The 19507-nt window shown below is 41.8% G+C and overlaps 1 protein-coding gene across 4 annotated transcripts in view; it reads right to left on the bottom strand.

The window, feature by feature from the left end:
* Positions 1–19507, bottom strand: part of LPAR3 (lysophosphatidic acid receptor 3) — a 72865-nt gene that overhangs the window by 46282 nt on the left and 7076 nt on the right. For 3 of the 4 annotated variants that reach the window (XM_060139641.1, XM_060139643.1, XM_060139642.1), the window contains one exon: positions 1310–2066. In XM_060139641.1, the coding sequence (XP_059995624.1) occupies positions 1310–2066 (757 nt within the window). Of the gene's footprint in view, positions 1–1309; positions 2067–10601; positions 10681–19507 lie in introns of those variants that run through there. The other variant, XM_060139644.1, reaches the window with a different exon arrangement.

The following is a 19507-nucleotide window of genomic DNA, read 5'->3' as shown; positions in this document are numbered from 1 at the left end:
CCCTCCCCTCCTCCTCCCGCCTTTCTTCATACCTTACTGCTCAGCAAATCCTATTGACTCTACCATGTAAAAAAATTTCAGGGGCTTCCCTGGTGGCGCAGTGGTTGAGAGTCCGCCTGCCGATGCAGGGGACGCGGGTTGGTGCCCCGGTCCGGGAAGATCCCACATGCCGCGGAGCGCCTGGGCCCGTGAGCCATGGCTGCTGAGCCTGCGCATCCGGAGCCTGTGCTCTGCAACGGGGCCCGCGTACCGCAAAAAAAAAAAAAAAAAAAAAAAAAAAATTCAGAATGCAACCTTGTTGCATCACCTCTAGACTGCCCTCTGGTCCTAGTCATTTCCATCTCTCTTGAGTACTGAAATACCCTCTTAAGCAGTTCTCTGTTTTTACCCTTGCCCCACTACAGTACTTCCTCAAAACAGCAGCCAGAGAGATGCCATTAAAATTCAAGTCATGGGAAGCAGCCGCATAGCACAAGGTCAGCTCGGTGCTTTGTGACCACCTAGAGGGGTGGGATAAGGAGGGTGGGAGGGAGGGAGACGCAAGAGGGGAGAGATATGGGGATATATGTATACGTATAGCTGATTCACTTTGTTATAAAGCAGAAACTAACACACCATTGTAAAGCAATTATACTCCAGTAAAGATGTTAAAAAAAAAATTCAAGTCAGATCACGTCACTCCCTCGTTCAAAACCTTCCAATGGCTTCTCCTCCTCTCCCTCAGAAAAGCAAAGGCTTTGTGATTAACTGTGCAGCCTGACTGAATCTGAGTCACCCCACCTATACCACCTCAACTCTCTGACCTCATCACCTCCCACCCTCCCTCCACTCCACTCCAGCCACACTGGCCCCCTTGCTGTTCAGCCTCCTACGCTCACTGAATCTCCTGCCTGGAACACCCTTCCCCCCACACGCACATGGTTCACTCCCTCATCACTTTCCCATCTTGGCTAAAACGTCACCTTCTAGGTGAAGCTGTCCCTCACAACACTTTTTAAAATTGCAAACTATAACAGCTTAGTGCACTCTTTATCTCTCTTCCCTGCTTTATTTTTCCCCATTAGACCACTCAACATCTTATTTTACAAATTTTATAATAAAATATACTATAAAATTATTTTGCATGTCCCCATTAGAATACTTATATTGTCTTCCCCTATTAGAGTATAAGCTCCAGACAGGTGAGGGTTTAGGTCTGTTCATGTTCACTGCTGCATTCCTACTACCTAGTAAGTTCCTTGTCTACAGCAGGTGCTCAACAAATATTTGCTGCATGAAGGGGAATAATGGCTGACTTCGTTCCTCTTACCTAAGACAGTCATCACCGTCTTCATTAGCTTCATGGGTGTCCTCCGGTGGCTGATGGACCCACTTGTGTGCGGAGATAAGACGTTGGTTTTCCTCTTTACGTACATGTAGATCCGCAGGTACACCACGACCATAATGAAGAAGGCCATGAGGTTGGACACACTCCAGAAAATGAGGTAACTCCTGCTATAAATGGGGGCCAGGGAAGAGCAGGCAGAGATGTCACAGAGGCAATTCCAGCCCAGTGTGGGGACAGCCCCCATAAAGATGGCAATGGCCCAGACGAACAAGATGAGCAGCGTCACTCTCTTTTTGGTCAGGTTGCTGTGGACTCGCATCCTCATGATTGACATGTGCCTCTCCACGGCAATAACCAACAAATTGGTCAGGGAGGCTGTTAAGCTAGTGTCCAGAAGCCCCTGGCGGAGAAACCAGCGGTTGACAGTCAGAGTTTTTGAAACTGGGCCAGTGTTAAACATCAGGTATACATAGGCAATTCCAGCAAAGAAATCTGCAGCGGCTAGGTTAGCCAACAGGTAGTAGAAGGGGAAATGAAACTTCCTGTTTTTGATTACTGCTGCGATGACCAGAGAATTAGAAAAAAAGATAAACAGGCAGAAAAATGTTCCAACACACAAAACAATTACAAGCTTCGTTCCTGTCCACTCATCGGCAGTGTCAGTGTTGCTCCTATTATAAAAAAAGTCCATCTGCTTATCATAGTAGCACTCATTCATTGTGGAGAAGAACTGAACATCCTAGAAAGAAATTTAAAGAAGAAACAAATATCACTCTTTGGAAAAGTCAATCACTAAATCACCAAGTGCCATTGCTAAGCCCCTTGTTCTAGTCAACCCCTGTTCATCCTTCAGATCTCAGTGTAAATGTCCTTTGCTCCAGGACCCTGGCCCCCGACCACCTATCACAGCATTTATCTCATATCAGTCATCATTGTCTGTTTCCCAGGTTAGGTGCAAACGCAGTGAGGGAGGGTCTGTGTCTATTTTGTTCACCATGATAACCCCGGGACCCATCTGCCCTGGCTGCCTCAAGACAGGTATTTGCTGAATGGCTGGCTGGCTGGTTGGCTGAATGAATGAATGGTCATGGAGGCAGGAATAGGTCAAATATTCTGAGCCTTGCAACAATCCCCCCCGCACTGGTAACGATTATAGCATAGCACGTTAAGGCTTCTCCTGGTGGTTTCCAGCTCATTTCTTACTTATAGGTTCTGTTCATTAATCAAGGGCAGGTTGGCAATGCCAGGCACATTCTTGCCCAGATAACAGGTGTTGAGTTACTCTTCACATGACCAAATGGCTTCCCCAAGAGATTAATTTTCTACCATTTCTGATTCCAATCCTGATCTCCTTTTGCCATCTTTTAGTTTCAAACTACAATGACAACACTTGTTAAGCATGTGGTGCAGGGCTGGCGACTTTGGCCTCAATCCTCCTTCCTTACCTTTTTGTTCACTTCTGTCTTATTCTCCTAATCCAAATTGTACCAGTGTGAGTTTGCATATTAGATTTTCCACCTCAATCACTTCAAGTTAGTTTCCTTCCCTGGGCTCTCTTCAACACTGATGGTAGTAGAAGACCAGGCCTCCATGGGTAAGACTAGGATCTGGAGTCCAAGGGTGTGAGAACACTCCTGCCAAGGAGGGGCAAGTCCTCCAGACACATGTCTGAAAGTAGACCCCAAAATGGGGTATCAAACAGACAGGCAAGACACTAATCTCAGGACAAGATCTCTTGCAGCCCAAAAGTGAGGGATTCTGGCCAAGGAGGGGCTGGGCAAGGACTCAAACAATGCCCATCCATCTATGCTTATTAGGGAGACCAGGTGTTCTGCCTCACAGTAGTCTGGCTATAGCCATGAAGTGTCCAATCAATGGAGACTGGGGTTGAAGGCCGGAAAATCTAGCTTCAGGGGAGAATGACCACGGGCTCTCTCTCAAGAAACAAGGCTACAACTTTTTTGCTGGAAAGCTGGAGATCCAGAAGGCCCAGGCACTGAGCAGTCCGCTGGTGGGAATGAAGTGGCTCTAACAGTAAACGCTTACTAGAAATCCCCAGCTCTTAAGGCTCTTATAAATTCTACAGTCCAATACCACATCCAGAATCAGGATAAGTGGATCAAATATCAGCTTGAAGTAGTACAAAACAGAAATTTATCATAGACAGTCTTCTTTTTATATATTCATATTTTACTGGTATTATGATATTTTTAATGAATTAGATATATGCATCCCTGCTGCAAATAATGAAAGGCAAAATATCATTTTATATGCTTAAAATAAACAAAATGGGAGTGGTCTCAAGAGACAAATGGTTCTAGTGCCTTTCAATTAGAAGGAAGGGGGATTCAATTTTAATAAGGACAAAACAAAGATACAGCAGGGCAATATATCTACACTACATCTTGATAATTTTCCCAAATTAAAACTAAAGATCTACATGATAATTTTAATAGCTTCATAATATTCCAGTATGAACATACCACACTTTACTTAACTAATCCCTAACTGTTGCATATTTAGCTTGTTTCCAATATTTCACTTTTACAAGCAAGGCTACATTCTTATGCATTAATCTTTACACACTTGGCCAATTATTTCCTTAGGATTAATCCATGGATTTCAAGTTGATGGAGTAAAGAATATAAATTTATTTAAAGATTTCTGATACATGTTGTTGAACTGCCCTTGAGACAGATCATATTTCTAATCCCACCAGCACATATAAGAGTTGAATAGCAGATACTAATCTAGTGAAATTCAATTTTAATATCCAAGGAGAAAATGTAGCTTTCAACAGTATTGAAAGTACACAGAAATTCAAGACAAAAAAATCCAAAAACCACATAAGAAATTTTAATGATTATGTGTCTTCTCATGTGTGCAATTTTTTTTTAATAAATTTATTTATTTTTGGCTGCATTGGGTCTTCGTTGCTGTGCACGGGCTTTCTCTGGTTGCAGCGAGTGGGGGCTACTCTTTGTTGCGGTGTGTGGTCTTCTCACTGCAGTGGCTTCTCTTGTTGCGGAGCATGGGCTCTAGGTTTGCAGGTTTCAGTAGTTGCAGCACGTAGGCTCAGTAATTGTGGCTCATCGGCTCTAGAGCACAGGCTCAGTAGCTGTGGCACACAGGCTTAGTTGCTCTGCGGCATGTGGGATCTTCCCGGACCAGGGCTCGAACCCATGTCCCCTGCATTGGTAGGTGGATTCTTAACCACTGCGCCACCAGGGAAGTCCCTATGTATGCAATTATTATGTGTCCTATCACAAATGAAAAATCCTTTTTATTTTGCTATATGTTTTAGACAGCTAAGAGAAGCACATTTCTAATTTTAAAATTATATTATTCTTGATTAACTCATCAGTTTAATCAAGATTAAATTGTCAGACAGATGTAGGAATTAACATACTACCAAAAAACTTTAAATTTTCCTAACTTCCTTTTTTTTTTAGACATCTTTATTGGAGTATAATTGCTTTAAAATGGTGTGTTAGTTTCTGCTTTATAACAAAGTGAATCAGCTATACATATACATATATCTCCATATCTCTTCCCTCTTGTGTCTCCCTCCCTGCCACTCTCCCTATCCCACCCCTCTAGGTGGTCACAAAGCATCGAGCTGATCTTCCTGTGCTATGCAGCTGCTTCTCACTAGCTATCAGTTTTACATTTGGTAGTGTATATATGCCGATGCCACTCTCTCACTTTGTTCCAGCTTACCCTTCCCCCTCCCCGTGTCCTCAAGTCTATTCTCTAGTAGGTCTGTATCTTTATTCCCATCCTGCCCCTAGGTTCTTCATGACCTTTTTCTTTTTTTAGATTCCATATATATGTGTTAGCATACGGTATTTGTTTTTCTCTTTCTGACTTACTTCACTCTGTATGACAGACTCTAGGTCCATCCACCTCACTACAAATAACTCAATTTTGTTCCTTTTCATGACCGAGTAATATTCCATTGTATATATGTGCCCCATCTTCTTTATCCATTCATCTGTTGATGGACACTTAGGTTGCTTCCATGTCCTGGCTATTGTAAATAGAGCTGCAGTGAACATTTTGGTACATGACTCTTTTTGAATTATGGTTTTCTCAGGGTATATGCCCAGTAGTGGGATTGCTGGGTCATATGGTAGTTCTATTTTTAGTTTTCTAAGGAACCTCCATACTGTTCTCCATAGTGGCTGTATCAATTTATATTCCCACCAGCAGTGCAAGAGTGTTCCCTTTCTCCACACCCTCTCCAGCATTTATTGTTTGTAGATTTTTTGATGATGGCCATTCTGACTGGTGTGAGATGACACCTCATTGTAGTTTTGATTTGCATTTCTCTAATGATTAGTGATGTTGAGCATCCTTTCATGTGTTTGTTGGCAATCTGTATATCTTCTTTGAAGAATTGTCGACTTAGGTCTTCTGCGCATTTTTGTGTTGGGTTGTTTGTTTTTTCGGTATTGAGCTGCATGAGCTGCTTGTAAATTTTGGAGATTAATCCTTTGTCAGTTGCTTCATTTGCAAATATTTTCTCGCATTCTGAGGGTTGTCTTTTCGTCTTGTTTATGGATCCTAATTTCCTTTTAAAGGGGTCTTAACATTTATTTTGGTTCATAAATTTGGTTGAATTTGTAATCAGATGATACCCTAAAACCTCAATGATTCTACTTCAAAAATCTTCAAGTTCAACCTTCCCCCATCAAAACCAAAATGGCATGTTCTTCGACACATTTTAGCAAAATTCGTCCTGGGAATGAGAAGCAGTTTTGTCTTCCAAAGTTGAAAACCACAGGAAAACCATGATTAACCAGAACTCCCACCACACAGTTCCCTACCTCCAAGCCTCAAATTCTACTTTTGGGAGAAATAGACAATGAGAATATTAAAAGTTCATATAGGGAATTGATGAAAAAGATTCCACGGGATGGCATATTATACAGCCATTGAAAACCATGTTTACTATGAAGTTGTAGTGATATGAGGAAAAGCATATTCCATTATTTTAATTATAAATATATACGTATGTATACATATACAGATATTTATGTATACATACATATATAACATACATATAAACACAGACAAATGTGCTTGTGTTTGTATGTCTTAACGATTTTTAAAAGATATAAAAAGAAAATAAGGAAAAAAACTCAAAGTGTAAATAGTTAATTAAGAATGGTAGAATTGTGGGTCATTTTTTAAAAATTCTTTCCAGTTTTTTCTATGTTCCACATTTTCTGTAATAAATAAATAAATAGACTTTTAAATGCTAGTCTACAAATTCTGTCTTAGGAGCACACATTCTACTTCATCTACCTTTCTTTGACAACTACGACAATGAAAAATCAAAATTAATGCTCAAAGGAAAAGCCTCAAGGATTCACTTATGTTCGTTATTACTACTCTTACCAGCACAGCGCACTTTAGCATTTTCCAGTGTTAATGAAAATAAAATGGTTTTCTACTTAAAACTTCATGTAACCACAAAACCTTATATGCTGACAACTGATCAAATCAAGACGTCACTTTCCCCAACTCTCTTATAAAACATTTCCTAACACAATTGCTCCAGAGCCCCAAATATGAATAACTAGAAGTTTCTGAATTAGTACTTTTGATTTTTTCTCTCTGCCATATGCTATCAAGCTTGTTGACAGTCCCCAGTACATATTAACTACAGATCACCATATTCTCTTAGCTGGAAATTACCAAAAACTTTAGTGAGCTTATAACAAATTATCGACATAGTTCCTCGACCTCTCTCAAACCTTAAAGTATGATTCTATTATCTAAGCCTAAACATCCCCTCCACAGAGATACCCCTCTCTGACCAATCGAAAGTAACCCCCAGGTCTCGCTATCAGAGAACCTCATTTTCTCTACCAGTTGTGACGTATTTTTGTGTGTGTGTTTGCCTTTATTATTCACCCCCCCACTGCTAGACCATTTCACTCCAGGAGAGCAGGGACCTTGCCTTTTATGCTCATGTCTATAGCATCAGCATGTGTGGAAGGAAAAAAATGAATCTGCACCCAACACTATCTCTTCCCCCACTAAAATGAAGAGGTTCAGTTAAATGCCTTTGATAACTTACACATCATCCATTAAATATGCGAATTAGAGAATTTCACTAATTAACTATGTGTTCTTGGGTTAGTTACTTAATATCTTGACTTCATTATTACTATTTTTAATTGCTAATATTTGAGTGATTACTTTGTGCCTGGTGTTGGACTAAGCATTTTATGTACGTCATCTCATTTAATCCTCCCCACAGTGATGTAGATACTACTAGCATATCCATTTTGCAGGTGAGGAAACTGAAGCAACCTTGCCTAAGGTTGCACAACTAGTAAGTGGAAGATCCTGGCTTCTCTTCAGGCAGCTCTGCTCCCAGGCTTGTGTGCTTCTCTACAACACTACATTTTCTCTCTACAGACAAATGAAACACCAGACAGAACAAGAACTATAGTCATACTTAACAACAACCATGGGATTACCAAAATAGACTGATCCCATCAAATCACGTACAAAGACTGTCTTGCACTATAAAAAAAGTTGGGCATTCTAAATACACTTCGGGTTTTTTTATTTTGTTTTAAAAGCCCTGAGAAGTACAGAAAAGGCATTTTTTTCTGAAAATATGTTTTCAAATTTTACAGTAAGCAGGGCACAGAGTACAATTTCAAGACTAACGTTGCTAAACTTTAATTCTGCCAAATCGCAAGCTGTTTTCTTTTTTCTTTTTCTTTTTCTTTTTTTATACTTAAAGGTTTAGAGGGTTTGAATAGTTCTGACCCAGAAACAAAAGATGTTAAACTTTGGAGGTATTACCACAACTTCAAACTTCAGTAATTTAAGACTTCATAAAATGATGGTTTAGAAAGTCTATAAGTGGAATCCAAATGAAAACTTCAGGAGCAAAGCTTTCATTTAGACTCTCCCAAACTTGATTCTCTGAAAAACTGTCCAGCCAGCCCATAATGTGGAAACAATTATGAAAATTAAGACATGTGCAAACCACTCAAGCAGCTTATTTCGAGCTACATCTTACGAGACAAGTTACTGCTGGCCTTTTAGTTGACTTTCAATAACACTTTCTTTTTCCCCTTAGGACGAAACAGGGTGCATCGAAACAAGATCATTTGGTGCTGTGCACATTTTCTTTTCCTGTGGTCTACAAATGTAGAACTGTCCTCCCCTCTCTGGAAACTCCAGCCAGATGGGAGTTGGAGATTAGGTTAGTTGGTAGGCTAACGACCAGAAGAGACCACTCCTTCTAAGCAGTCACGTTTGCTCACTGAATTCTTTTAATAATTCACGTTAACGGAAAAATTAGGATCGCATGGGAGATGTAAGTCCACATATGATCCTCGAGGTTCATTCTAGCCATTAGTTTCAAGGCCCTTAAACTGCTCCTCCTGCCAGGAGCCTCTTCCCCCAGATACCTTCAGGGCTCACTTTGCCACCTCATTCCAGCCCAAAGGTCACTTCACCAGAGATTCTCTTCCCTGCCCCTTTGTAAAAAAAGCACCTCACCCAAACCCCTGCCCTCACGGCACTATCGCCCTTTCCTCTGCTTTATTCTTCTCTACAGCATTTCTCACTACCTGACACCATCTGCTTGGGGTTATGGTCTGTCCCCACCGTGTGCTTAGGAAGTCAGGGCCTTTGTGCTGTTGTAGCACATCCACAGCACATGGAACAATGCCCAGCACACAGTAGGCACTCAGTAAATACTAGTTAAATGTAGAATTAAATTAAGTAGCCTTGGGCACACGTGCCCCCTACCCAAACTGAGCATTCTTACTTTCTTCTACTGCTGCATACTCTCTAATTTGGGTCTCAGAACTCTTTCATTTTCTTCTGTAGACTTGGATCCAAGCCCTGCTGGCTGAGAAGTGTGAGGAGTGGTGTTTGCCACCCTTGAACAGAGGCTTTACCAGAGCAGACAAGACAGGGTGGTCTGAAGGGCGGTCCCACCGTAGAGAACCCCCCAACCCCCTGTCTGTATGGACATCAGAAATTATGACTTCTCTTTGAACATAACTTCCAAAGAAAGGGAGACCCAATGGCCAAGGTAGAACAATTTGAGCAACAAAATAAATAAAGTAGGATTAGACTATATAACCCAATGCATTTTTAAAAACCTATTAGTCCATATTGTTGGAAGTAAATGACTGAAAAAAATAATAAATGAAGAAGAAGAGACATATCTCCCATACAGAAAAATTCCAAATAAATTATGTAGATATTCCACTCTAAAGGAGGGGAACATATCTCCCACTCCGTAAGTGTGGACTGTGCATGGTGACTGCCTCCCAAAGAGGAGAGTATGAAAGGGGGCGGGGCTCACTTTTCAGTGGAGAAACTTGACAAACATGACTTCGGCCAGGTGATCAAGGTCAACATCAACAGTGATAAGTCATGTTGCTAGTCTGTAACCTTGATAAAATATGTTAAGAATGGCACTTTACTCTGTAATCTTCCTTCCCAAAACCCATAACCCCAGCCTAATCTGAGAAAAACCTCAGACACATCCCAGTTGGGAGACATTCTCAAAAACCATCAAGGTCATCGAAAACAAAGAAAATCTGAGAAACTGTCACAGCTAAGAGGAACCTAAGGAGACATAACATCTGAATATAATGTGTATCTCAGATCCTGGAACAGAGAAGGAACATTATGTAGAAAGTAAGAAAATCTGAATAAAGTGGGACTTTAGTTAATAGTGATGAATCTATATCAGTTCATTAGCTGTAACAAATGTACCATATTACTGCAAGATGTTAATAATAGGAGGGGAAACCATGTGTAGGAGTGGGAGCATAACATGGGAACTCTCTATTCTATCTGCTCAATTTTTCTGTAAATATAAAACGGTCTTATAAATAAATAAATATTAAAAATAGATTTTAAAAAGAGAGAGGGGAGAGGATGTTATCAATTCTACTATACCACAGTAATTTCAAAATAAATAAAGCCTGCAGGTTTCATAAGCAGTTATTTTACTCTTTGCTGTGGTAAAATAACACAAAGGAGTAGCCACCTATTGGAGATTCAACTTAAACAGATATTATCTATGACAGGGTATTGAGATCCTCGATATTCTTGGGTAAAGCTAATACGTTTACTTTAGGGGTACCTGTTAAGCGTAGGGCTTTTACAGGTCTGCTACCCTATCTTAATACACTAGACCATTTCTCTTAAGAAAGCTGAACTCAACTTTGTTAAAGTTTCATCACGCTGTTTCTTAAGAACGAATAGTAAACTCACGCACATAAAATTGTTCTGATTGTGACCCCCTGCTCGCCACACAGCAACAAGGTCCCACGGCACACCGAGTGCTTCTACTGGTAGTAAAGTTCCCAAGACAGCAGCCACAGAGGAGAAGCAGGCACACACCCAGTGCGCTTGGGAAATGAGAAACTTCCATGCCTCAAGTCATCTTCAGCTCAATGACACACAGGGGCAAATGCAGTCAGAGCTCAGCAGGATAAACAGGCTATTGTGCCAGGGCACGTTTCTGAGTCCTGTAGGTAGGGAGGACAGCCTGTTGCATGTCAGCTGTTTCAACCACTGCTTTCTCTCTCTCCACTGAGTGGGTGGATTTACAAGAGGCCACGGTATATACAAACAGCTGCTACCCTAGGACTTGTTTAATAAACAACTATAATCAAATGTATTGTTCCTCAGATGTCACTGATGACTGAAGACCTCTTAAACCTCTTGGTTAAACAGGAAGGCAAACTTGAAAACATACAGAACTAAACCAAATAAACGAGGTGAGACAGGGATTTTATACGATCAGCAAACTCCCTGACTCAGCTTATCCAAATGTAATGTAAATCTTTAACTGTGTTTACTTTACCAATTGTATATGATTTTAATCTCATCTAATTCATTAGGCTGGAAAGATGACAGACACATTTTGTCCTTTGACCCTCTTAAAAGTAAAGACACTAATCAAAATGCTTAAAATGAATAATATTTATATATAATATAACCCCATATGTTCTATTATACACCAAATAATCCTCAGATCATCATGTAATCACATGTTTGAAGGAGGAGAGAATGCCAAAATTTAAAGTGTGGACATTCATCTCTGAAAGAGATATTCTTCTTGTACAAAGAACTTCGTCATTCTGTGAAAATATATTTTGAGAAATTTCAAAGTTCCTACTTACAGCCAATGACTTCCCATAAGAAGAAAATTAGATTTCTTTACATTATAAAATTCACAACAGAGAAAATTTTGGTCCAAACTGTTTGTCCTGACTTAACCATGAACTGCATTCATTCCCTGGCTCACTCTCCGTTTCGTGACTCAGTCTCCTGCCACCAGTCCTGAGAAGGATATTCAACAGCCTCTTGTTCTAAATAATCCCCCGCTGTTCCCAGCAATAGGTGAATAGTGATCTGCAGTGACCCCTCCTTGCTTCTGGAAAGCACACCAGCTCAGGTTAGTGCCTGACTGAATTCTGAAACTCTATACAGAAAGGACAGTCATATTTTCAAAGCATGTGGCTATAGTGGGAAATGGTTGTTTTAATGAAGGCTTCAGAGGCTCCAAAGGAGGGTACTGCTGTTTCATCACTAAAGCAAGGAACTCGTAGCCATCCCCATCCTGCCCCCCTCTCCCACCCTATGCATGTCTCGTAGTAAAACAGCACATCTGTATGAAGGTAACCAGGTCACGGAAATGCATATAAAAGGCATTTGAACGCTGTGCCTGATCTCATCCATTGGTCCCTCCAGCTCCCTCTCCAACCTCCTCCACTTGCTCTTTTCCCTGCAGGACTGAATCAACCGGCTTCCTTGCCCTCCAGCTCCTGCCCTGAGAGGTACAGCGAGAGGTGAGGAGGAGTGGGTGGGGCAAGGCTGAGACATTGATTCCCCTGCTCCCTCCCTGCCAGGTCGCTACGGGTTGGCTGGGTTAGTACCTGGCAGGCAGCCTCTCCTTCTCCCTCCCCTTGGCTTCCAGGTTGAGGGGTGTTAAAAGCTCCTTGCTGTTTCTAGCTCTGGGTCATTGTACCATCTCTTGGTTTCCATGAATTCTGCCCTCCCCCAGTTACCAAGTTACCATTCCCCGCTCCAGATACCAAATTAACGATATCATGTTTCCTGTGGAACTCTGAGCAATACAGATATCTTCAAGGACATTGTAATACAACAGTGTTATTTGTAAGGTGTTACTATGTTATAGATTTTTCTTAAATCTTTTAGTAAGATATAGTACACATAATATTTCCTGGTTATAAGTGTAACAACTCTCAGAGAAGGAAAGAGGAATAAACCGTATTCCCAAAGGCATGGGCCAGTATCACAATTCTTTGGATGCCCCCTATGTCCCCTTAGAGTACCAGAACCCTAGTAAATTTCACTACACACAGTAAGTGATTCAGTCAATGAGTGATTTGCCCATAGTTAGAGGCATTATATACAATAAAGATGATTGCGCTGGATTCCAACAGATCCCTGCATGTTGAAGTCTACCTCACAGATGTCCTCCAGTGTAATCGAGGATCAGTTCCAACTCTGTGCTCTTGTATACCATGGAAATAAATGACATGGGTTGAAGTGTTTATTGGGACCTAAGGTTAGCCAGGTTTGAATCTAGACACTGCAGAGAAAGAAGCAGTAGAGTTTTCCTTAAGGTGCTGTGAGGAGAGCAGGGCAGAGGGGGTCAGGGTAATGACAACCTGAGTCAAAGGGGACACTGCAGCCTGATGCAAGGCCATGCAGCCATCACTACGAGGACTGCCTTTTGGTGGCACTACTGATCCATCCTCCACAGTGGCATTTCCAGTGGCAGGGCCAGCCGTGGGAGATAAGTGCTACTGGATAAGTGGATACTGAGGCAGAGTGGATACTGAGGATAAGTGCTGTTGGATAAGTGCTACTCTCCAAGAAGCTCTGCAGGCTGCAACCTAGGTGGAGATGCTATAATGGCAGATGACCTTTAGACCCTGGGGACACAAGCTAGACTTAGTCACTGAGTAGACAAAGAAGCATGGGGGCTCAAGGCACTGGGGGGAGGGAGGTCAGGAATAAACTCATTTCTATTCCATCAACAGTCTCATCTTATTCTAGCGGTCCTCACCTCTACTCTTTGTAAATTAATACAAATGTACTTGGGGGAGACCGGAGGTGGTCCTTGACTCTGGAACCTGTACACATCTATATACCTGGAACTTTCAGACATGTGTATATTCATTCTCCTAAGGTGACTTTTTATTTACTAAATTCGGACTCTCTTTTAGCCACTGGAGGGGGACTCCCCTGATACTGCACGGTAGAAGCAGCCTCTGCCTCAGTGTCAGCCTTTACTACCTGTGAGCTTCTGAAGGGCCACCACAGTTTCTTACTCATGTCTGTGCACCGGATGCCCAATATAGGTGCGTGGACAACGCGTGTCTGGTTCACGTGTTGGTTAGTTTTAGTTCACTGGTTGAAAGCAGAAGAGACAGAAACTTGATCACACTGTATTGAATAATGCTTGGGTGATATGGAAGTGGAAAGAAAGTATAGGCTATTCTTCCAAGAAATTTGGCTGGCAAATACTTGGTAGCTCTCCTGTGGCATTCAACACATCATATTAAATATTGATTCGTCTTAGCCTCACTTCCAAGCTGTTGGAAGTCTCCCTGTTCTCTGAGGCACAAACACAGAACCTTGCCTGTAATCAGCACATAATAAAAATATGTTCAATTTTATTGAATAATTCAATAACAATTCCTTTGTTTCCAGTCCTCTTTTTCTTTGGTTTCACTGTGGACACTGAGAGAGTTATTCTCTTTTTGTAACTCCCCTCCCAAGCCTCTGTGACCCTACTTTTTCCTGGTTCTTTTCCCACTGTTCTCAGTATTTCTGTCTCCTGTTCTTCAAGGCTGTTCTTCAGCCTTGAAGTGTACATACTCCTAGACTTGGCTCTCAGCCCCCTCTTCTTTTCCCTTTAAACTTTCTTCCACAAGATCTATGATTGCTCAAGTTTTTTGCTCTATGTGCATGACTCCTGAACTAGCTCAAGCCCTGACACCGCTCATGTCCTCTCACCCTCAGGCTAAGCTCCCAAACTGCCTTCAAGATAAACAAGAAGAAAGTCACCATAAGGGTAGCATGTATGCAGGCTGGGACATGAAACCTCCCTCAGTTCAGCTGTCGGGATAGGAATAGAGTTTGAGGTTTAAGCACCAGGTTTTAATGCAGGGGCTAAAACAATGGTGGCCTCGGGCTTCACTAGCTGTTTGTAGCATAGCATTTGCAAGCTGCCAGAGAGGTTCGGGATCGGAGAGGCTTCGTCCGGCTCACACTGGCCAAGACCTTTTGTCCTCCCTCCTCCGGTGCTTTGCTTGGGCTCAGGGTAGACTACTGGAACCCCTTTCCTGATGCTCACTGATCCTGACTGCTGCAGTGTCCTAAGCCTTCAGGTCTACCCCTGCCCCAAGCGCTCTGAATACCAGCTTGTGGATTCCAGCTCCAAACCTGGGTATTTGATTTCTAGATTTCCTCCTGAGAATGGTTCTCAGCCTCTTCTCGCATGAACTTCCCTCTTGTTAACCTCACTGCACAACCAGCCTCTGACCCCCTGGTTGCGTGAAAAGGCCAGCAGGACCCCAGACTCTATTTCCGAGAGGCCCTGTCCTGAGTGACAAGGCACTGAACTCAGAACAGTTCTTCTAACTCATTTGCCCATGATTGTCTGCTGCCCTGCGAGTTCTCTCATAAATATTTCTTTTATCATTGTTTAGCTTTATGGTCTATGGCACAAAGTGTTAAACCATGTTTTCCTTTCCTTATAGAGTAAAAAACTCTATTTCCCAGCCTCCTTACAGGGAGGCATGTGACTAACTTCTTGCCAATGGACTGTCACGAATGAAGTACGCTGCTTCCAGGTTAGCCCTGAAATAGCATGTGTGCCTCCGAGCTCTTTCACCTTCCTGCAAGCTGGAGCTCAAGCAGCCCTGTGATCAGCACTGAACCTTCAGACCAGGGCAAAGCCCTAGAAGCACAACTCCGAGTAGTCCAGGGACAAGTTTCCATTAATGAGGAGATAAGTCCAGAAACTGTGAATAAACACCTAGAAATGTTTGCGACAATTTGACACTGCTGTGAAATACAAGTGTGTGATCTGTGGAGTATAAACCAAAAGTATCTGTCTTCGGCACACTGGCAATAAAAAAAATCCAGTCTTGAAACAAAGGGAGTTTGAGAAACATTGCCCTGGTGGATAGTGGAAAAACAAGATAAAAGAAGCCCTTCAAACTCAAACCACTCACCTCAGGACTGTTAACAAGAGAGAAAAATAAACTGTTGTCTTCAAATCACTGTAATTGGAGGCCTCTCTGCCTAAGAAGCCGGCAGCTCTAGGTGCAGGCACTGGCTGCTTCTCGCAGCTTTTAGCAAGGCATTCCCAGAAAGAGATGAGCTCAGGCAAGGATCGTTTGTAAGCAAAGGTGGAAAAGAATGGTCAGCAACCAGAAGCTGGAGGCCTTGGAAGATTGGAAAAGTGAACTGCTTCTGCGACCCCACAGAGCAGAAAATAGTATCACTGCTCACAGCCTTTCTCAAAGGCCTCTCAATAAAACATGGCATTGGAACAAAGAAGTCAGGCCGACAGTAAAGGGTAAGCGTGCATTCTCCTGCCCAAGTCCATGTTTTAGAGGACTTCAGGGCAGAAACCACTAAGGAGAGGAAAAGAGAGATGGGCCCAGCATAGAAGTTGGGAAAAAAGAAATGGCTAAGACCTTGATCCAAAATAGAATTTGGATGTGGTAACTGGTATATGGAACTGACTAGAAGCAAACAGACCAGAAGCCTATAAACTTTTTAAGGAATTATACTGCTGTGGAAGCCAGAGTGGCCTGGAGCTCACACTTTCCAACACCCATTTCAGATATGGCCACAGAGGGTAATGGACAAGGAAGAACTTCCCAGGGAACAGAGTCAAAGTCAGGACCACCAGGAAGCCTCTCACATACAGCAGAGGAAGGGACCAGGGCAGGGAAGTCTTAATTGCTGCCCAGCGGGGTTCCATCATGTCTGCTGCATGTCTCCCTTTCTTCTGAACGGGAGTTTTGTTTTGTTTTGCTGTGGTTTGCTTATTTCTATTCCTCCAGTGCATAATGGATGTTCGTTGGTCAGAATAAACAAAGAAATGGACATTTTAGCATGGGTATTTCAAACAGGGTTTAGAGAATGGAAGGCCAGACCAGTGGAGCTCTGGTCACCTAAACACTTTCAAGGAGAGCATGGCAGGCTGTGACACATAGGAGGGCCGGGTAGCGGGGGGGAAAAGGAGCAGAAGCTTTGGCGTCAGCTGAACCTGGGTCAGATGTAGGCTCATCACTTTCAGCGATGGCTCTAACTGCCGATCTGGCCAGAGACTTTTCCTTCCTCTCTAAAAATAACTACAACATAATAACTACAACAACTATATAGGATTGTTGAAAGGATAATTAAAGCAATGTATACAAAGTGCGTAGCAAGATGCTTAGGACATAGGGTGTACTCAATAAATGGTAGATAGTACCTCCCAAGAAAGTTAACTCAAAATTTCCTCAAAATTCAATAGAATATACAACTGGCATTCTGGAATTTTAACTCTTCATGCTCTAACACTTCAATTTAACAAGGACAAATAACAAAGGCATCCTATACTTACACTAAAATGACCACAGTCCAGGAAAGACTCTTCTCCTGCCTAAGAGTATGGGCCTAGAGCCACAGTGACTAGGCTTAAGAGACTGCCACTTCCCTCTTCTGTTGCTTGAAACAAAGCAGGGAGGCAGGAGTGTAGAAGTGGGTGAGGAAGCAGAGGAGAGACAATGTGGTGTGGCAGAAGAACACAGGCTTCAGGTTCTGCGTTCAAATATTAGCAGATAAGCAGGTAAGCAGAGTGGTTAAAGAGCATGACCCCCAGAATGAACATCATACTCAACAGTGAAAAACTGAAAGCTTTTCCTTTAAGACCAGAAACAAGGCAAGGAGACCCACTCTGGCCACTTCCATTCAACAAAGTATCTCAAGTCCTAGCCAGACAAGACAAGGATATAAAAGGTATCTATATCGGAAAGGAAGGAGTAAAATCATGTTTGCAGATGATATGATCTTATATGTAGAAAACCCTGAAGATCCCACAAAAAATAACTGTTAGAACAAATCGATGAATTCAGTAAGGTTGTAGGATACAAAATCAACATACAAAAATCAGCTGCATTTCTATACGCTAACAACGACAAGCTTTTTGGAAATTAAGAAAACAATCCCATTTACAATAGCATCATACTGAATAAAATACTTAAGAATAAACATAACCAAGGAGGCAAAAGACTTGTATACTCAAAACTACAACACAATGATGGAAGAAATTAAAGAAGACATAAATAAATGGAAAGACATGCTGTGTTCATGGATTAGAATCTAATATTGTTAAGATGTCTATACAACTCAAGGTAATTTACAGATTCAGAACAATTCCTATCAAAACCTCAGCAGCATCTTTTTTTTTTTACAAAAATAGAAAAGAAATCCTAAAATTCACATGAAAACACAAAGGATTCCAAACAGCCATAACCATCTTGAGATAGAACAAATCTAGAGGCCTCATACCTCCTGGTTTCAAAATATACTACAAAGCAATAGTAATACTAAGTTACAGTAATCAAAAAAGTATGGTTCTGACATAAAGACTGACATATAGATCAATGGAACAGAATAGAGAGCCTAGGAATCAACCCATGCATATATGATCAATTGATCTTTGGCAAAGGTGCCAAGAATATACAATGGGGAAAAGACGGTCTCTTCAACAAATGGTGTTGGGGAAACTGGATATGGATATCAAAAGAGCAAAAGAGCATGGCCTCTGGAGATAACTGGCCTGAGTGTGAAGCCTTACGTACCAGCAAGTTAGTTAACCTCTCTGTGCCTTAATTCTGTCATCTATAAAATGGGGATAATAACAGCACCTTCTTCCTAAGACTATAGGGAGATTTAAATAAGGTGCTTAGAATAGCCTCTGACACAGAGTGTTAATTTCATTACTGTTATTATCAGTGGGGCCTGAGGATAGTTACTTAACCTCTTTGAGCCTCAATTTCCTCTGTTACAAAAGGGAGACAAGATCTAACTTGTCAGGTTACTGGGTTACTGGGGCAAAGTGAATGAAACAGCCAATGTAAAGTCCTCAACCCACTGCCAGGTCCAGAGGAGTGAGACAAGTCCAGTAAAGCAACAGGGTAAGTCTGTTCCCAATAGGTTGGGGAGGGGGATCCCAAGAGAGATTACCAGGGAGGGGAGGTCAAAGGAGGCAATCCCTCCCTCAGACAGGGTGGGTCACCGGCATTACAACCCCAAGAACGTCTCCCCTCTACCACCCTGTCCAGGGTCACTAACTGGTGTTTTTCACTATCAGTTGAAACTACTTGGTCCCAGAGAATAAGTATAAAAGGAGTTTAGCCAGAGGGGTTGGAAACCTGATGTTTAACCTTCTAATCATATTACCATGCTTCCTCTAGACTACTCTATCTGGATCATAGAGTAATCCCTCAAAATATATTCACTAATATACCACTGAACAGTTTTCAAAGTGAGTTCATGTCTCTCTTCCCATTTGATCCCATGGTGAGATGGGCAGTGTAGCTTTCTCCATCTTACAAAGAAAATTAAAACTGGGAGACACTGATTCACTTTGACCAGCTCTCATCCTTCTAGCCCAGGGCTCTTTTCACCACCCTGACCACTGGAGCCTTTTTTCGTTAATCCTCTAACCCCAAGAGAAATAAAAATGCAGATTTGTTCTCCATAATGACATTAATGCCTTTTGCAAATATTTAGTGATTCTAGACGTAATATAATGTGGTTGTGGTAAATGTCAATAAAAATTTGTAAATGTACCTCTACTTAGAATTGTTGACAAGAGTTTATGGGAAAAATCCATAATCAAATGAAAAGGACTGAATAAAACTCTAAATACACGATAGAAAATAGCGATGATTAGTCAGTTTGCCTGCTTCAGAGAAAGCTCAGAAGAGCAAGCAACCCAGTTTACTTCTAACATATTGAACGATATAACGTAAGAAACAGTTTCTCCTAAAGCATTTTACTTTCTCCATCAACAAAATAGAGACTACCAGTTGAACTAGGCCACAGACATCAATTATCTGACTCTAGAAATTAGGC

Source organism: Lagenorhynchus albirostris, chromosome 2, assembly GCF_949774975.1.
Source record: "Lagenorhynchus albirostris chromosome 2, mLagAlb1.1, whole genome shotgun sequence".
NCBI lineage: Eukaryota > Metazoa > Chordata > Mammalia > Artiodactyla > Delphinidae > Lagenorhynchus > Lagenorhynchus albirostris.
Note: the sequence above shows the minus strand (reverse complement) of the source record. Positions and strands in the feature narration are given on the sequence as shown.